Consider the following 16,257-nt stretch of genomic DNA (forward strand, 5'->3'; position numbering starts at 1 on the left):
ATTAATATTTCTTCAGCTGGATTTGGCATTGGATCTAATGCCACTGGCAATAAATAATTTTTCCCACGACAAACGTTGCACACAAGTGTTGCTTCAAAAAAAGTCGATACCTTAGAATCAATAAACTCCTGGAGGTGGTCGCTGGTAAGCTCGTATTCATCCCATCCTCTTCCATCAACCTACCCCACGACCGCACGAGGTGGAGTGGTTAAGGATATAACAGAAAAGATTCAACTGTCCCTCTTCCCCGCTTTGTGCAATCTCTATGGTCCATAGCTTTCACTGTAACAAAAACACAACCTCTCCTTCATCTAAAGCACAAATAGTATGACTCAAACTGGAAACCAAAACAGCGGCTTTTGTCGTGAACCCAAAGTGCAATGACCTGTTGTCCTGATTGAACCTTGACGAGATAAGCGGTAAGAACCCATTCAACGAGGGTCCGAGATTCGAAAGGCAACTGCGGTGGCATTTTCCCAGAATTAATGACTCTGTGTGCTGATCAAACATAATTATAAAAAACAGTCTTTTTTCTTTTTTAATTTGGAGTTTATAGATAAATTTGAATAAACCAAAATTTTACCGGCGGGTGTTTTTTGCAGTTCTTCGGATTTATCCGAAAACACTGAAACTTAGTTATAAGTGATCTAAAATTTTCAATGGGAAAATGGCAGCCAACGAAGCCTTCGAATACACAGAATTGAGTGGCACCAGTTAACAAGAACAGGCCCCAATTTGCCACTGAAATCTTAAGAAAATCGCCTACCGTAAAATACCGGACAAGCGGCCACTGAAACTTTGGAGATAATCGCAAAAAAATGGGGGATGGGCGCTTGTCCGGTCATCAATTTTACATATAAATGTACTGTGCATTTTTTCTCAGATCTCACAAATTTGGTAATGGGTGCTTAATGTGAACTGGGTGGATGCGCGGTATTCTACGGTATAACTTTTGTACAAGGTGACGGTCAGTTTTGAAAATTTGGCATCGAGTTCTGACCGCCAGCGCCACACCTGGTCAGAAAAGGAGCCTTCGGCGATGAGTCTTTTATTTTTGCGGTGATAAAAAAATGTATGAATATTTTTGGGGAGGGGACACACTGTTAAAAAGTGTAAATGTGAAGACTGTGACAAAGCTGACGAAGGCCGCAATGGTGAGGACGGCCCACCTTTGCACTTGAATCCTTGGTGAATGAGTCCGTAGAGCAAGGACCCGCAATGGTCGCAGAATGTGGGGCTTGTGTACGTCTGAATGATGAACTGGTGCTTGGTCCGCGCGTCCTGCACGCAAAGCAAGGTCACACGCAATGCAAATTCAATTCCTTTTTTCTCCGCTTGAAGAGGAGAGGCAGAGAAAAAAGGGTGCTTGACAAGCCTATGCCTTCCCCACAGCAGCAGGGAAGAAACATTAATGTGAGCAACACTCAAAAAGTTAATAATACAAATGCCCCAAACCATGGTTTACGTTCATCTAAGAGAAAAAAAAAGCAACTGGGGTACACAAGAGTCTTCGGAGCTTTTCTTTTTGTTCTTTTGTTAAAACATGTTTGCCACATCGTAAACTGACGCACATTTTCTGCCTGTTCCAGACGTGCAATCCGACATTGAACATGCTTACTGGAATCCGAGTTATGGGAGATTGATCCAATAGCACTGCATCACTCTCTGCAGGTCATTAAGGGGAATGTCTTGGCGAAATATAGTTTTTTTTTTGACGGGACTATGTTTCCAAAATCAAATTTATATAGTGATGCTTTTTTAATTAGCTCTGAGAATACTATTACATATGTCTAAAAAAAAGGTTGTGTATTTGTAACATAAAAAGTGGGCCTTAGTATTCAAGGAAGTAATAAATTCCTCTGTGACTGCAATACTGATAAATAAATTTACAAAAAAAAAATACACAGAACACTTAATCTTGAAAAGTGTACCGAAGTCGTTAATAATGCCAATTGCAGAGTTCAGAAAAGACCAATAGGGCATGGGCATTATTGAAAAAGTATGCGACAAAGAAAAAAAGCACTTGAAGTTTGCCAAAAAAATAGATTCCTCAATGTTTTTTTGTTTTTTTTTATGTACTTATTACAGACTCATTTTTTTTTTTACAAGAGGCAATTGATTTATCTAGACACTAGGAAAACAAATTTTTCTAAAATAAATTTTTTCAATTTTTTTTTTTTATTTTAAGATTTATGCATTTTTAGGAACATTCTTTGACACCTTTCTAAGAAACCAGAATCCCACGCATTTCCGTAATTTAAAAAATAAATGCACTTTCAAGACCTTTTTCTTGCGTGACAGAGACAAGAAAGAATGGTGTTATTCTCCTGAATGGTACTTCAATGGAAACTTCAAACCAATCTCTGAACATTCATTTTAAATGTATTCTCACAAATCCTTAGAAGTTAATAGATTTCTCATTCTTCTCTGATGTCACTTAACTCCACAACATGCGAGTCACTGGTTTGTCCTGCTCATTGTGAATCTCTCCAAAAGGTCATTGTTGATTGCAATTTCCTCTCTAACTTTCTGCAAATTATTTGTGTTCCCAATGCCATCAATTTCTTCTCTCTAAGCTCCCTTTTTAGTTAAAATTGAAAGTGTCTTTGAGAGTTATTTCGACCTCGAGAGCTTGAAAGGCTTTAGAAAACAAAAATATCATGTTAAAACTGCCTAATTAACCTCACAACTCCCCATTCTCGAGTGTCAGAAGAGTGCCTAGAATTGAGTTGAGTAATTTTCGCATACTGTAAGGAGCGAGAAAGAACCTCCGAAAGCCTGTAGAAGCTTCTTAGTATAGACCCTGTTCACCTGGTGGCAGCGCTGTTGCCTTTTGCAAGCTTCTGCTTCAAACAAGAACAATCAACCCCTTTCATAACACCACTCTTTGCAATGTTCACATGTTTAATTAGCAATTTTGCCGAATGCCTAGCTAAAAGACAGGTTAGTGATAGATTTGTTGGAGATTTTTTTAATGCCCTTGTGAGAGAGCCAGGTCGTCTCGTATATGTTGAAGAGCTCGACAGAAGGACCTCGCGAAACCTTCAACTTTATTGTTTCGGTAGTGCACCTGAGGCTGTTTCACACATTTGTGTTCAAGTGTGACCACTCCCGATTTGTGTACAACTAAACTTGAGCTTTGGCACTATTTGGAAGATCAAACCTATGCATTACCTACAAGAAATGGTCGCTTATAACGTTGTCAAAACTATTTCGAGCTCACAGTGAAAATACAGAGCATCAAAAGTGATCAGCCAATTTAAAATTACCAGGAAACATATTCTGATCATTTTTGATGTACCATACTTTCACGGCAGGCTTGAAATAATTATGACGACGATATAAGCGACCTCGTCTCAAATACTGCAAGCACTTGACCTCATTTATATTGGTGCATCATAGACTAGAGTTGTGCAAATAATAAAAATTTCGAAGAGTAGTTTCGATTAATACCCTTTTCAATATTCACTTCGAGGTGAACTGCGGTATCCATATACTTTTTGAAGTGTTGATCGCGGCTGGTTAGCTCTGCCGAGTGTGCTCCTCACCGGGCACCTGAGCGCTGCGGGGAAGCAATACCCGCAGAGCTCGCAGGCTCTGCTTTTATTGTTTTCTTGCCAAATTTCAAATAGAAGAATTCTTGCATTAGCAAGCAGATTTTAAGTGCCGCAGTTCATGAAGTTACATTAAAATCAACTGAGCTAAGAAGTGGACAAGTGGAAGGTGGAAAACAACTTTTACAAACTCAGTTGAATTTCTGTTCCAGCACAGTGCTTGGTAGTGAAAGAATCTGAGAAATTATTCAATATTCAATTCGAAAATATTCGGCCAAAACCGCTATTTGCTTCGAGCTCAAAATCCCCTATTCGCACGTGCTTGTTATGTTTAAAGTATTTCCTCAAGACGCAGATGTTTCAAACGCCAAAAGCATTGTTTCTTCCTTCGACAACTAAATCTCGTAAGGAATACTTCACACAGCACAAAGCTACGTGCACGTGATCCGCATGCACGCAGTTTTGTACACGCGAATCATGCACAAAAGTTCTCTCTTTCCTTGATGTGACAACAAGTACAATTGTATACAAATTGCGAGTGTTCCTAGGCAACATGTAAGATGTAGCCATGTTCAATTGTCGCAAACGGTTGCAAGGAAACGCAACGCGCGCCGACACAAATGTGTGAACCAGTCCCAATGCGTCCCCGCAATGGCGACACAAACGAGCTCGGAAAGTCTGCCGAAATGGAGGGGCCTCTGAAAAAGGCAGCTTGGGAAGACACGAGACAGCTCGCGTTTGCGAACGCTAAAAGGGTCCACTATATGAAAATCCTGGTCGCAGATAATCCAGCCCTCCCAAGGTCGTCTCCCAGTGGCAGTCATGCTCGTCACATTAAAACAGCCCTCTGCCTCTTTCATCTGGCAATGGCTCACTCCCTGTTTTCGAGCGAACGAGACAAGTTTTGGACAGGGACCCAAATAGACCGGGGACAGTGGGTGCCCCACATTTCTTTTTGGAGTTGAAGGGAGCCACCGAGCCTAGGTGTCCGCCCGAACACCATTCGCAAGGGTGCTTCAAAACCCGACGAGAAAGAGGCTTTTTGTGCCTCTATTTTTAAGACCCGGGCGGACCGGGAAACAGTGGCTGCTGGAGAGAAACTTAATGGCCTTTCTTTCCCTGTAAGGTTATGCGATTGCAGCATTCCTCTTTCACTATACTGCTAAGCCTTCATTTTTCGCTTTCTGCGAGCGTGCAAGAGGGAAGACGTAGCTGTCCTCAGATGTGTGGGAAGGTCTGGGGACGAGCTCTTTAAACTACAGTTTGTTTCACTTTATGTGCGAGCCAAGACAAAGCTACAAGCATGAGTATGTTGCCCTGAACGATGCCTGCACTCCACAAGCGCACGTGCTTGATGGGGGTGCAGAAAGCCTGGAGCTCTCTCTTCTGCCACTCTCGCACTTAAAGTGGAACATAGCATGGCTGTTAACTGTGACCATTCAGAAAATAAACGAGTGAGACAAGATGAAAAGACTTAATAAGACTCAAATTAGAACAATAAAGTGGCCCAATGTAACATCCCTCGATCCTAGAAAGTAATGACATTGAGTAGCCAGCATTATTTTTGAGGCTGCCAATCTCTCCAAATTCATCATTTATTTATTTTTCTATCTCTCTCTAGTGATATTTCTGCCATTTGACACCTAAGGACAGCAGTTTATCTCTGCCTTCACCAGTCTGTTAGTCAGTTAAAAACGGATAGATGGACATTTCTTACGCATTGATGTTGCGTTAGATCCGCAATCGGTCCTATAGCCAAAAACCAGCCATCTTTTGAGAATCACTACCAACACAACATAACAGATAAAATTTCTTTTTTTTTTTTGTTTTTTTTTTTCAGAATGTTTTTGTGCAGGAAAGTGACCTTTAAGAAAAGAGCTTGACAAACATGCAGCTTGTCACTGCCCTGCTTATCTAGGGTGTCAGAAATAAAAGGAGATTTCCTTGCCAAGCAAAATGGCACAACAGGTTGATATCCTTCTAGGAGATTTACAAAGATAAGCTTAAGAGGCTCAGAGAGATAAAACAAGTTCGGAAGTTGATTCATCTTAACCCCAAACACGAACAACTGCTTTGGGTGTATGACAAGTTTCCACAACCTAGGTGCTGCAGATTTTGATGGAAGGGCTTTAGCTTCAAACTTTTGATGGGTCCAAAATGCCAATTGCTCTACTAACTATGGAAAGTCAACAAATCGCCTTCCAAGGTTTTCGCTCTTTCTGCGTTTGAATCTATACGCGTCTTTTAGCAGGCAGGGAAGGCAACGGCACGACATACCCAAGATCAAGTGACCTTAGCCCCATGAAACAAGTCGACATTCACACTAGAGGTTCAGGTTTTAATTCCACTGGGATGAGTTTCACGAAACCCTATCACACAACACGCATCACTCCTCCCTTCCCCTTGACAAGTACACTGCTTAAAATGTAAACCCATCACCGTCTATATTTCGTCCCACACAAAGATCCTATCGGTGCTTCATATTGTCACTCGATAGTTGCTGTGGTTAATGCAAGAAAAAACTGAGCCCTGAGGACATTCTTCTATTATCAGAGCAGGCATAAAAACAGGGGTCAAATGACAATGCAAACAAACTGAAGTGGGACAAGCTTACGTCTGAATCGACACCCTTGTCCCTGCCAGGACACTTGAAGGTGACAAACTCGTGGCAACGCTTGTGTACTACAAAGCTGCATACTGCAAAGAGAACATCGCTGAAGTGAGATCCTGAACTTGCTAATAGAGGAATGAATACCTCCATTCCCGAAAACACGGTCCGTAACGCGAGTTGTCCATTTTAACGGGACGTCCATTTTAACGGGACGTCCATTTTAACGGGACGTCCATTTTAACAGGATATCCACTTCAACGGGACGAAGATGCATGTATTTACCGAATTCATCCCTGAAAACTATTCCTACATAGCAGGGTATCCATTTTACGGGGTCCGTACTAGAGAGACGTGACAGCATGCACTTCGACAAAAGCGGTATGAATAGACATTCTTAATCCAAAAGGCTTCTTTCTACTTAATGAAATCACCATATAAAAAACTCAACCTAGAAAAGAAAAAACTATTCACCACTAAACACTTTATAAGATACATGTCAAGAAACTTCACCTATGTGACATTTTTGTTGTTTTATAAACAAGCCAAGCTAGCAAGCTGCATATAGCGAATAATGTCGCACAATGTGCACATCTCTAAGCAGTATAAATCAGGGATATTTCCAAAATTTCCCACTTGTTCCTTCTCGCTGGCAGACGCACCATAAAAAAAATTGTTATATATAGTTATACAGTCGTTCATGTTATTGGCCCTTGCTACTGAAAAAATAGGAGTGCAGACTCAGCTAATGGGACACTTACTTTGGCACTGGTAACCCTGTTTTCCAAAGCCCCTGAAAAGAAAGATCAGAAGAATCAGAAACGGCAAAATATAGGTTCGCATTGCGTTACACCACAGGTAACGAATACACAAACACTTCACTGCATGGACTTAATAAGTACTGACACACAAATTTGCAAGTAACCAAGGCGTAGAAGCCAATTTACCCCTAAACCCATTTCTATATATATATATTTTTTTTTAATGGGAACCCATTCTTGTAGCTGGTCACCATATGAAAAAAAAAATGAAAAAAGCCAGAGATCCATATAGCGAGGAGTTTTCAAATGACTGACATGCTCAAAACTGAACACAAAAAATTTCTGGCGCCTCACTTGTTTTTTTTTTTCTTGCAAAAGTTTTGAGTTTTGCATTTGATATCTTCAGCACGAATAGAAAATTATTTTAAGAGAAGCTAAAGCACCATCATCCAATACCTCTTTTAAGAGGACACACCCCCTGAGAGGGTCAATTTTTGAACCCTAGGCTTGAAATTAATAAACTTTACAGGGTAGGCTGGTGGTCATGCTAGAGGGTGCATAACAAAATTTCAGGTCTGTCGGTTAAATGGGAAGGAAATTAGAGCAGCTTCTATCAGCAACACACCTACATTGTCTAGTTAATCTATCGTCAAAAAACGATCACAATATTCAAGATTTTTATTCGCTAGATATGTAGCAGAATGCCTGGGGGTACGACTACAAAAAGGTTTTTGTAAAAAGTAATTTATTTCTATAAATTTTCTCTTCTACAAAAGTGGTCAACTTTTTGGTCTTCTGTGTCTTCGACAAAATTTCAACATTTGTTATAAAAAACATTTGTAGACTGACAAAAAATTCCATAGCCGCATTCTTTATTAAATTTGAGTGGGGAAAAGTGAAGAACAAGCCTTCCCTGTATTGCCATTATCAAACGATAGATTGACTAAAATGGAATTTATACCAAAAAGTGGAACGGAGAAAAATGTGTTCAAAGTGCTCCAAATCCTACCTCTCCTTTAGCTTCGATGGACAGAAAATAATTAATAAAAAAATAACTATGCAGTGTAAACTAATTAAACTTTCAGGAAATACTCTCTAGATGTTGGTGGATGTAAATAAATCATTTTTCAAAGTCAACTTTTTTTGCAGAAATTTTTTTTTTGGTAGTGTCCCCCCTTAAGAGAAAGTTTAAAGTTGCACAGTTCATGGACATATATAGCTTTTGATTCTTTTAATAAGTAATCCAAATCTTCTTCCAGCAAGAAAAAATAAATAATTTCTTTGTTTTTATTTAAAGGGAAGCTACGGAGCTTCTTGGAAAAAATGAGTTAGAAGTGAATTCTAGTGTATTTTTACCCCATGAACCCGAATACCCAAACCATTTGCTGCGTAAGTATTGGTAAACGCGAGAAAAACGCGAAAGACAGTCGCTGTACGTGACGTCATCGACGGCTCTTTTGGCTGCCCAAGGCTAGGGAGGCGGGGCTTCAGTCCTATTTTGAAATTGCTTGTATGGCTCTCCGGCGCGTCGCGTTGAAATATAATTTTGATATCTGTTATTCCAAAGGCGAAATGAACGCAATTCAAGCGTTTTTTCTCAAATGTAGAAGTGCCCCATCTTTTAAATGAAGCAAAACTTGGAGAATAACGAAAAAGAGCCAAACGATGATGTAGAAGCACAAGAGCACCTTTTGTTTGCTCTGTATTTTGTACAAACTCACTAGCTAGGCTAGGATAGCTAGGAGAAGACACCACGCAGTATCAAAGTTGGCGATAGAAACCAGCACTACCCAAGTCGAATTTGTTTTCTATATTCACAATCTCCCTGCTTGAGTGCAGCACAATGCAGTTTCCCCCTTCATCTTTACTGCTGGCATCATGCAGCCACTTGATTCATGACTCTGCATTAAATGCAGTAATATACAAAACCCAAAAACACAAGTTAAATAATAAAAAAAAAAAAGAAATTTGTGTAAGGTGAAAAATCTCCGCAGTACCCCAACTACAATGCTGGCATAGCATGTGCCGATAACCTTTGCCTCTCGGCTCAACATTGTTCAGCATGTGCCTGTAACCTTTGCCTCTGGGTTCAACATTGCTCAGACGTTGAGGAAATATTCGACTCTTTCAAAGTTTGAAGTTTTGCACAGAGGGGCAAAACCACATCGGACAAGCAAATGCTCCGGAGTCGTCACTGTGACGTAAAAATCTTTCTTGAAATGCCAACACAAAATTCGACCCTGTGTCCGAATTCCCAGCGGCACTTCACGGCAATGGCATATTGCAGTTTAAACATTTTGGCTCACAGTGTTATCTTTTGTTTAGAATTGGCACAAGTCGAAATGGCGCGATATGTTGCAATGATTGACTACTGAAAGATGCGCCGGAGCAATCCAAGCTTAAAAGGCCCCTACAGAGTTGCATTTGCTTAGGACGGAGTTCTTGCAACCTTTTACGACGAGAGAACACGCTGGCACCCTGGCGTCGTCTATGAGGAGACCCTGGAACTGCGTTTCACTAGAGTGAAGGTTTTGCGGTATTTTCGTGAGATCAAAGGTACGTACCAGCTATGGAAAATGGTTGTTCATAGCATTGTCAGAAATTTTTCGAGCCAAGAAAGAAAGACTGATGTGCAAAAAAAAACAAAGGAAATATATGGAAACTGCACGTGCTCCACGACTACCCAATAGGTGGCGCCAGTGCATTCTCTTTTCGTTAGGGTTTAAGAGTTTTTAAGGCACACAGTCGTAAGCAGTCACAAGAGTGTGAACCGGCCCTTGCTTAAAATACTTGCCTTGAAACTTTTCTTTTATTGCATTCGTTCCACTTACAGTGTACCAAAAGCGACACTGGTAGACCGGAATTTCGTATAGATTCTGAAGCAAGCAGAATTTTGTGTCGATGCAAAAACGAAAACTGCCGATGAATAAAAAAAATTTACCGAAACAGAGCACAATTTTAGAAGAGATTGGAATGGAACTTTCTAACCTTTTACACATGAAAGGATGTCTCCAAGGCTCATTGTAGTAATTGGTCGAGCGAGCTATCGTTGGAACTCAACTACAAAATTAAAAAGCAAGACGCCGACAAAGCTTTGTAAACGGGAAAAGGGAGCCAAATCTGAGACTCAAATCTTGCAAAGGGGGCTACTTCGCAAACGCTATTCCTTCCCGGCCCTTTATCTCGACCCAGATGGCATGGGTCGGTCTAACTGACTCACATAATGACGCATTATCTTTCAAGAGGGCTGCGAAGAATCCGCCGCCGACGATTTGTCACGACCAGATAATAAATGGGCTTGACATTTCAGCTCGCTCGAAGTGTTTCTTACAGGCAGCAACTACGAACACATTTTTCATTTTTTATTTACAATTAAAGGTTGCATAAAAATGCCTTTTAGTCACCAGGTTTTCGTATTGAGGGGGTGAAACTCAGGTACTACATGTCAATTCAAAAATCAAATAAGGTTCTTTCCATACCAACTTTGAGACTTCGTAAATTTGGAGTTGCATATTAAAGCCAAAAACATTTTTTTTATTGTTGCTTGTGGATACTACTGGCCACCGAGGGACAGCTGAGACGGGTACCTCCACTGGCATAATAAAAAATATATATATTTAATTGCTCGCAGAGATGACTTACATAACCAAAAATCTGAACAGGTATAATGAAACAAGAGAGCATTAGACAAAAAGGAAAATAATGCAGAAATTTCCTGGGGCCTTAATTAGATGTCTTGCAATGGAGTTTAAATACTATTAACATATTCACTTTCATCTTTTCCAATCATCATCTTTACTCTATTGAAATTAAACAAAAGCGATCCCTAGAAACACAGCTTTTGTGACTTGAGCGTCTTTCACTTCATATCAAGGAAGACTTGATTAGGTTCTGCCATTGCAAACGGTGTTATGGCGGCAAGTAATTCATTTCAAGCAGAATTCAGCCCTAACATGGCTCCAAGGCCGATTCCTTTTAAAAGCCTATTGAAGCATGCTTACTATGGGATCGCAAGATCAGAGGAGTCCATTGAGGACACCGAAACGCCGGTAAAACTTTTCTAGACTCAAGGAAGCTCAGGATCCATATAAGTATGATGCGCATCCTCTGCAGCTTTGCATTATGGAATGCTGCTCAGTTCACCAAACATATATAAATTTTGTGCACACAACAAGTCGACCAGATATTGCAAACGTTTGCTCAGTGCAACCCTACTAGGGCAACTTCATTTGGAAATGTAATTTAATCACAATTACAGCTATGCTGCTTCCAAGGTTGTTAATTACAATTAGAACTACTAGCATGCAGAAAATAATTCATTACAAATTATCCTTTCAGAAAGTAATACTTAGCAATAACTTTTCTTTGAGAATTATCCGACTTCAATGATGTGGATGCGACGGCATTTTTCCGCACCAAAACATATTTGTATATTTCTTGCCTGTCCCCTGTGGATTCAGCATATAATGTTTTATATTTCGCACATTTTTCACCCTTGATTTACCTACTATTGGCTCTCCTGAGCCAATAGAGAAGATTATGATTATTACTATTGTTGTTCTTTGTTGTTGGTGATGTTAGTAGTAGTTGTTGTTGTTAATAGCTGTTGATGCTGTAAGTAGATATTGTTAGTAGTGGTAATAGTAGTAGTGGTAGCAGTAGTTTCTACATTAACCTTTTGAGTGCCACGCTCAAATATACTCAGGCACACTCCCACGCAGCTTTCAATTTCGAATTGCTCCCTGCCTCTCCCAAATGGGCTGTCGATCTCATTTTTGTGAGTAAGGCAATGTTTTGTCTCGTAATAACACCTGTTGACAGCATGTGGAAAGCTTTGTTAAAGGGACTTCTGTCACACTTTGCTCCTTCGTTGTTTGAGAAAGGCGAATCTGTCGTTCAACCTCGCGCTTTATGGGGAATGCCGAGATCTATGGAATTTAGTAATAAAGTAGTAAACTAAATAAGAAAGTTCCAGTTCCGAATAAAAACATGTCGCTCGAGGCAACTCAAAAGGAGTGACCCCAGGGTGGGAGGATGGGTGACCTAAAAGTGAAAGCAAATCGGGTGAAAATATGGAGTGAGCTAACTTTCAATGTGCAATCAAAAAAAGTTTAAAGAATGCTAGTTTTAGATTCTGTGACCTGGGAAACTTGTGATTGCCGAGAGGGGCAATCAACCAAAGACAACCGTCCTTCACAGACAGTAATGTTTGTTTATCTCCCGTCGTGTCTACCATTTCTGCCAAGGTTATATCAAAAGTTCACCCGCAACCGACTCAGTTGTACAACAGATCGAGGTGTAATTTCTTTTTTTAAAGGAGAAAAGAAAACTTTTTTTTTCTTTGAAAAAATTGAGGCAACCATGTACTGCCGTCATACCTTTTTTGTTTTCTTTTATGTTGCGTTTTTGATTGAGCAAGCATAAACGGCAATGAATAACCAGACTTAGGGATATTCTATCCAACCAAGAAACATACATTTAATAGTATAAACACGGGTCGAACATCCCAACAGCGTTCTTTTTTCCTTCTTTCTATTTTATACTTTACTTCAGTTGCCCTTTCTTTTTTCTCGCTTTCGCTTTTGTGGCGCGAGTGCTTGCGCGAGTGCAAGATCCGCTGCGTTGCGCAGAGTCATAGGTGCCACTAGAGATACAGGAACTTAGCTGCCACTGGCCTCACCTCTCTCTATTTTCCTGTAGATAAAGATACAAAAAAGTTCAACGCACCCAAGGAAACGAACTTCCTTTCTTTTCTTTTCTTTTTCCGTGCGCCGCAAAGTGGGAAGACTATACTCGCAGGGAACATGTCATTTCCGTAGATATCGGATAGGCCGGGGAACACCCTCAAATACGCGCACCCTCATTTCAACAACAACAACAAAAAAATTAATACGGGCCCATATTTTGAGAAACGATGCTGAAGATCGAGCCTCCAAAACATACTTTTTTTTTTTTTTTTTTTTTTAAGCCTCTGCAGCAGGTTTTATTGCTTCAATCGTTGGAGTATCAGCAGGACTGAAGTTCACAGGTCAAGACAACAACTAGTTGCTCAATTAAACATCGAAAAGGCGAGATTCCCGTGCGAGCGATACATTTAAAAATTTAAAAGACTGCGCGCGCACTGGGGCGAAAAAGCAAAACTCAACGTAGGACCGAAAGTCTTCAATTTTGAACGAATTCCCAGTGCTAGTTTATTTATCTTCTAAAGAGAAAGGTCTCTAAGCTGGGATTTGCTAAAGGGTCGCTTTTAGCAAGGGGTACTGCAAAAGTGGGAAGAAAAAAAAAAGAAAAAAAAAAGGAGGGGGGTGGGGGGGGGGGACGAAAGAATTAGCCCGCCGGGTAAACAGGCATGTACGAAACGGATGTAAGCCTCCAAGGTTTTTTCCGCATCGTTTGCGGAGCGCATGGAACACCGCCCGGCCAGAAATTTATTTATGTTATTTCGAGTTTTTCCTGCGAGCGAGCGAGCGCTACCTGTGTCTCGCATAGGAATGCATGCAAGTGCGCGCTTTTGCTTGCTCGTCCAACGTTGTTATTTTGTCTCCCTTTGTTCACACTTCCGGGCAACAGCCCGGGATTACCAGGAAACATATTGTGCACGCTCGAAAGAAAGCGACACTCTACATCCGAACGAAAATATGAATATAACATTATGCATTTGAACCAAAAGAACAGTACGTTTGTTATTTTTTTTTTTTTTTTTCTCTCCCGTCAATTATTTTTGCGGCCAAACAACCGCGATGCTCGAAAACCATAGTCCAGACTCGAGAAGCTGCACTATCCAAGCGGTAGCCGAGGCAGCCGAGGTTTTTGGGGAAGAAAACAAATAAAAACAACTCGTACGGAGATTACTTTCTGTGGTGAATGATCATGGCGTACGCGAGCGCGATGAAAGGTACGCGAGCGACGGCTCGGGTTGGGAAACCGCTCACCATATAAAATCCTTGCAATGGCTGCAGAAGGTGGGCTGCTTGAAGAACCTGGGGATGAACTTGTGGTCTTTGACCTCAAAGACGTTTTTCTTCTTTAGGGCACCCTTGCGCGCCCTAAGCCTGAAACCCAGCATCGGCTGTTCCAGGCCGTCGTCATTTTCGTCGGCCATGTCGGCGGGTGTCGCGGCCGTGGTGGCGTTTTTTTGTTTTCTTTTTTAAACTGCTACAGGCTGCAGTCACCGCTCACGGCGCTCGGTGGTTCCGACGACGGCTCAGGTGGACATCAGACACGTGAGCACAAACCCCACACACCGAAGAGAGAGCGCGGGGAACACCTCCCTGCAACAGCGCTCGGTGACGGAGGCACGCACGGAGCCAACGGAGCGCTCGAAGCCCCGTGGATCGGTCAGATCGGTCGGGTTTGTCCGGCTCTCCGGCGCAGCGGGCGAAGCGTGGAACATCGAGCGCGCACGCGCAGCGCACTTGATGCGACGTCGACGTCCTGCCGTGAACGAAGGCGCGTTTGTTTGACGAGGCAAGCGGCTGCGAGGACGGGAGTCGAGAAAGCAGCAGCGCTGCGCTTGCGCATTTGTTGCTTCTATGCGGTGTTTGAGTTCTCTTATTTGTATGTTTTGGTTGCGACCAAGGGTTGCAACGAGAAGCAGCGGCGATCTTACGTCGTTCTTGCTGCGGTTATCTGAATAGCTAGGGTCTTCCTCCTTTATTGGCAAGCCCTGATCTAATCTGCGCATAAAAGTGCCGCAATCAAAGAGCATGCCGACTGACCTTGGAGCATTTTCTCGGCGAAAGCGAAACCAAGCAAATCTTGTTTTCGCAATATAATTAACGCGATATAATGAATTTGAGGGATTTTTACGCCTAAATAATTTGCATTTTTTAGTTATAACGTAAATTCAGTAATTTACTGAATTTACGTGTTTTTTTTAAATTCAGAATCCACATAACAGTTTGATCCAGGGGGCTAGGAATCCAATCCAAGGACGTCTCGCCATTTGTCAACAAACCGCTGCACGTGGTTTTATCGGGAGGGTTGTGCACTTTGTGTTAGTACAGTTGAATTGTTGTGTTGTCTACAGATACAAGCCATGCCTACCGCCAACTGCGACGTCTGCAAGACGAGCGTCTCCAAGTACCGCTGTCCAACGTGCCTGTGGCGCTACTGCAGCTCCCAGTGCTACCGCGCTCACAAGGCGGACTGCAAGAAATCAGAAAGCCCGGCAACGGCGCCCCGCGTCGAGCTGTGTCCTCCTGAGGAGAACGGACACCATGTCGTCACCGAGGACACCGTTCCGCCCGAAAAGCTCGAGCTGCTCGGTCATTCGGAGAACTTGAAGAATCTCCTGAAAAACCCACATCTGCGTCGCATCGTGTCGGCTCTCGACGCATCCCCGGACCCTCGTAGCCTCCTCGACCAAGCCATGCGGGAACCCATCTTTGTCGAGTTCGTCAACGTCTGCCTCCAGGTCGTCGGAGACTGAGAACGTCTTGGTTTCGTTTTGACAAGTTTTGCGGGTGGACAGTGCAACGATCTCTGGAGAGGCACGTCACGTGACTGTTCCGTGACGTCATGCAGTCTTTGTCGCGTTTAAATAACACTATAAAGCGCGCCATGACTGGCTATGTGAACAAACATCCGTTATTTCTTGTTGCTTACAGAGGCCATGAAACGGTTTTTCTACTTACGCTGAATACTATTCAGGATCACTCCCCAACATTAATAACCGCATAAACTTGCCATAGTTTATCTCTCTAGTCATTGACAGTCGCCAAAAAATTTCGCGAAATATGAGCATCGTTCATCCCCTCCACTGTAGCCAGAACAAGCGCCCATGCAGCCTGGTGCCTATCCTTTGCCGCCAACATAAATCATAGTCATGCGCTGGGTTTGGCAACGTAGAAAACGCGTGCCGAGCTCCAGGCATTGTTAGTTTGGCTATTCTCATCACCGCAGTGGTTGGACACGAGCCACTACCCGAGTGCTCACTGAGGCAGTGATAGTTACGAGCCCAAGTCGAGTGGTCATGCAGTTCTCACGGCCAATCCATGAGCCGCGCTTGACTGTCGTCAGGCGGGTGGTTTTGATACCACAATTACGTTGAAAAGCTTTGCGAAGGCAAGCCTGAAAGAAATAGTCCCCTTTTATCCTCGCAATTTCACCATGACAAAGAAGCTTCTGAATTAGTGGCGGTCTGTGCGAATATATTTGGGCCAGACTAGGACCAGCGTACTTCTGTAAAGTCACAAACATTCCAATCCAATATCGTTTCATGACCCCTTTAATCACGTGCTTCCTTGGTGAAAATTCACCGATTGCCCATCTTTTCAGTTATATTTTTTGAATCTGGATTCACAGCTTTCCCATACTTTTTTTTTTACTCCAA

At 42.1% G+C, this 16,257-nt stretch overlaps 2 protein-coding genes across 5 annotated transcripts in view; one reads left to right on the forward strand and one right to left on the reverse strand.

The window, feature by feature from the left end:
• Positions 1-14,844, reverse strand: part of LOC8032520 (protein kinase C, brain isozyme) — a 76,027-nt gene extending 61,183 nt beyond the window's left edge. Inside the window, exons 1-4 of one of the 4 annotated variants that reach the window (XM_029978167.4) lie at positions 13,856-14,844; positions 6,924-6,955; positions 6,169-6,251; positions 1,170-1,281 (exon numbers count right to left, since the gene is read on the reverse strand). In XM_029978167.4, the coding sequence (XP_029834027.1) occupies positions 1,170-1,281; positions 6,169-6,251; positions 6,924-6,955; positions 13,856-14,025 (397 nt within the window). In that variant the 5' untranslated portion in view covers positions 14,026-14,844. The remainder of the gene's footprint in view (positions 1-1,169; positions 1,282-6,168; positions 6,252-6,923; positions 6,956-13,855) is intronic. The other 3 variants (XM_042294653.1, XM_002410179.5, XM_042294652.1) reach the window with 3 other exon arrangements.
• A 13-nt stretch (positions 14,845-14,857) lies between these two features.
• Positions 14,858-15,506, forward strand: LOC8032524 (zinc finger HIT domain-containing protein 3). Its single transcript, XM_040499168.2, has one exon. The coding sequence runs from the start codon at positions 14,962-14,964 to the stop codon at positions 15,352-15,354; it is 393 nt and encodes a 130-aa protein (XP_040355102.1). The 5' UTR covers positions 14,858-14,961; the 3' UTR covers positions 15,355-15,506.
• Positions 15,507-16,257: the final 751 nt, after the last annotated feature.

This window comes from Ixodes scapularis, unplaced genomic scaffold, assembly GCF_016920785.2.
Source record: "Ixodes scapularis isolate PalLabHiFi unplaced genomic scaffold, ASM1692078v2 PGA_scaffold6__148_contigs__length_123643588, whole genome shotgun sequence".
NCBI classification, from domain to species: domain Eukaryota; kingdom Metazoa; phylum Arthropoda; class Arachnida; order Ixodida; family Ixodidae; genus Ixodes; species Ixodes scapularis.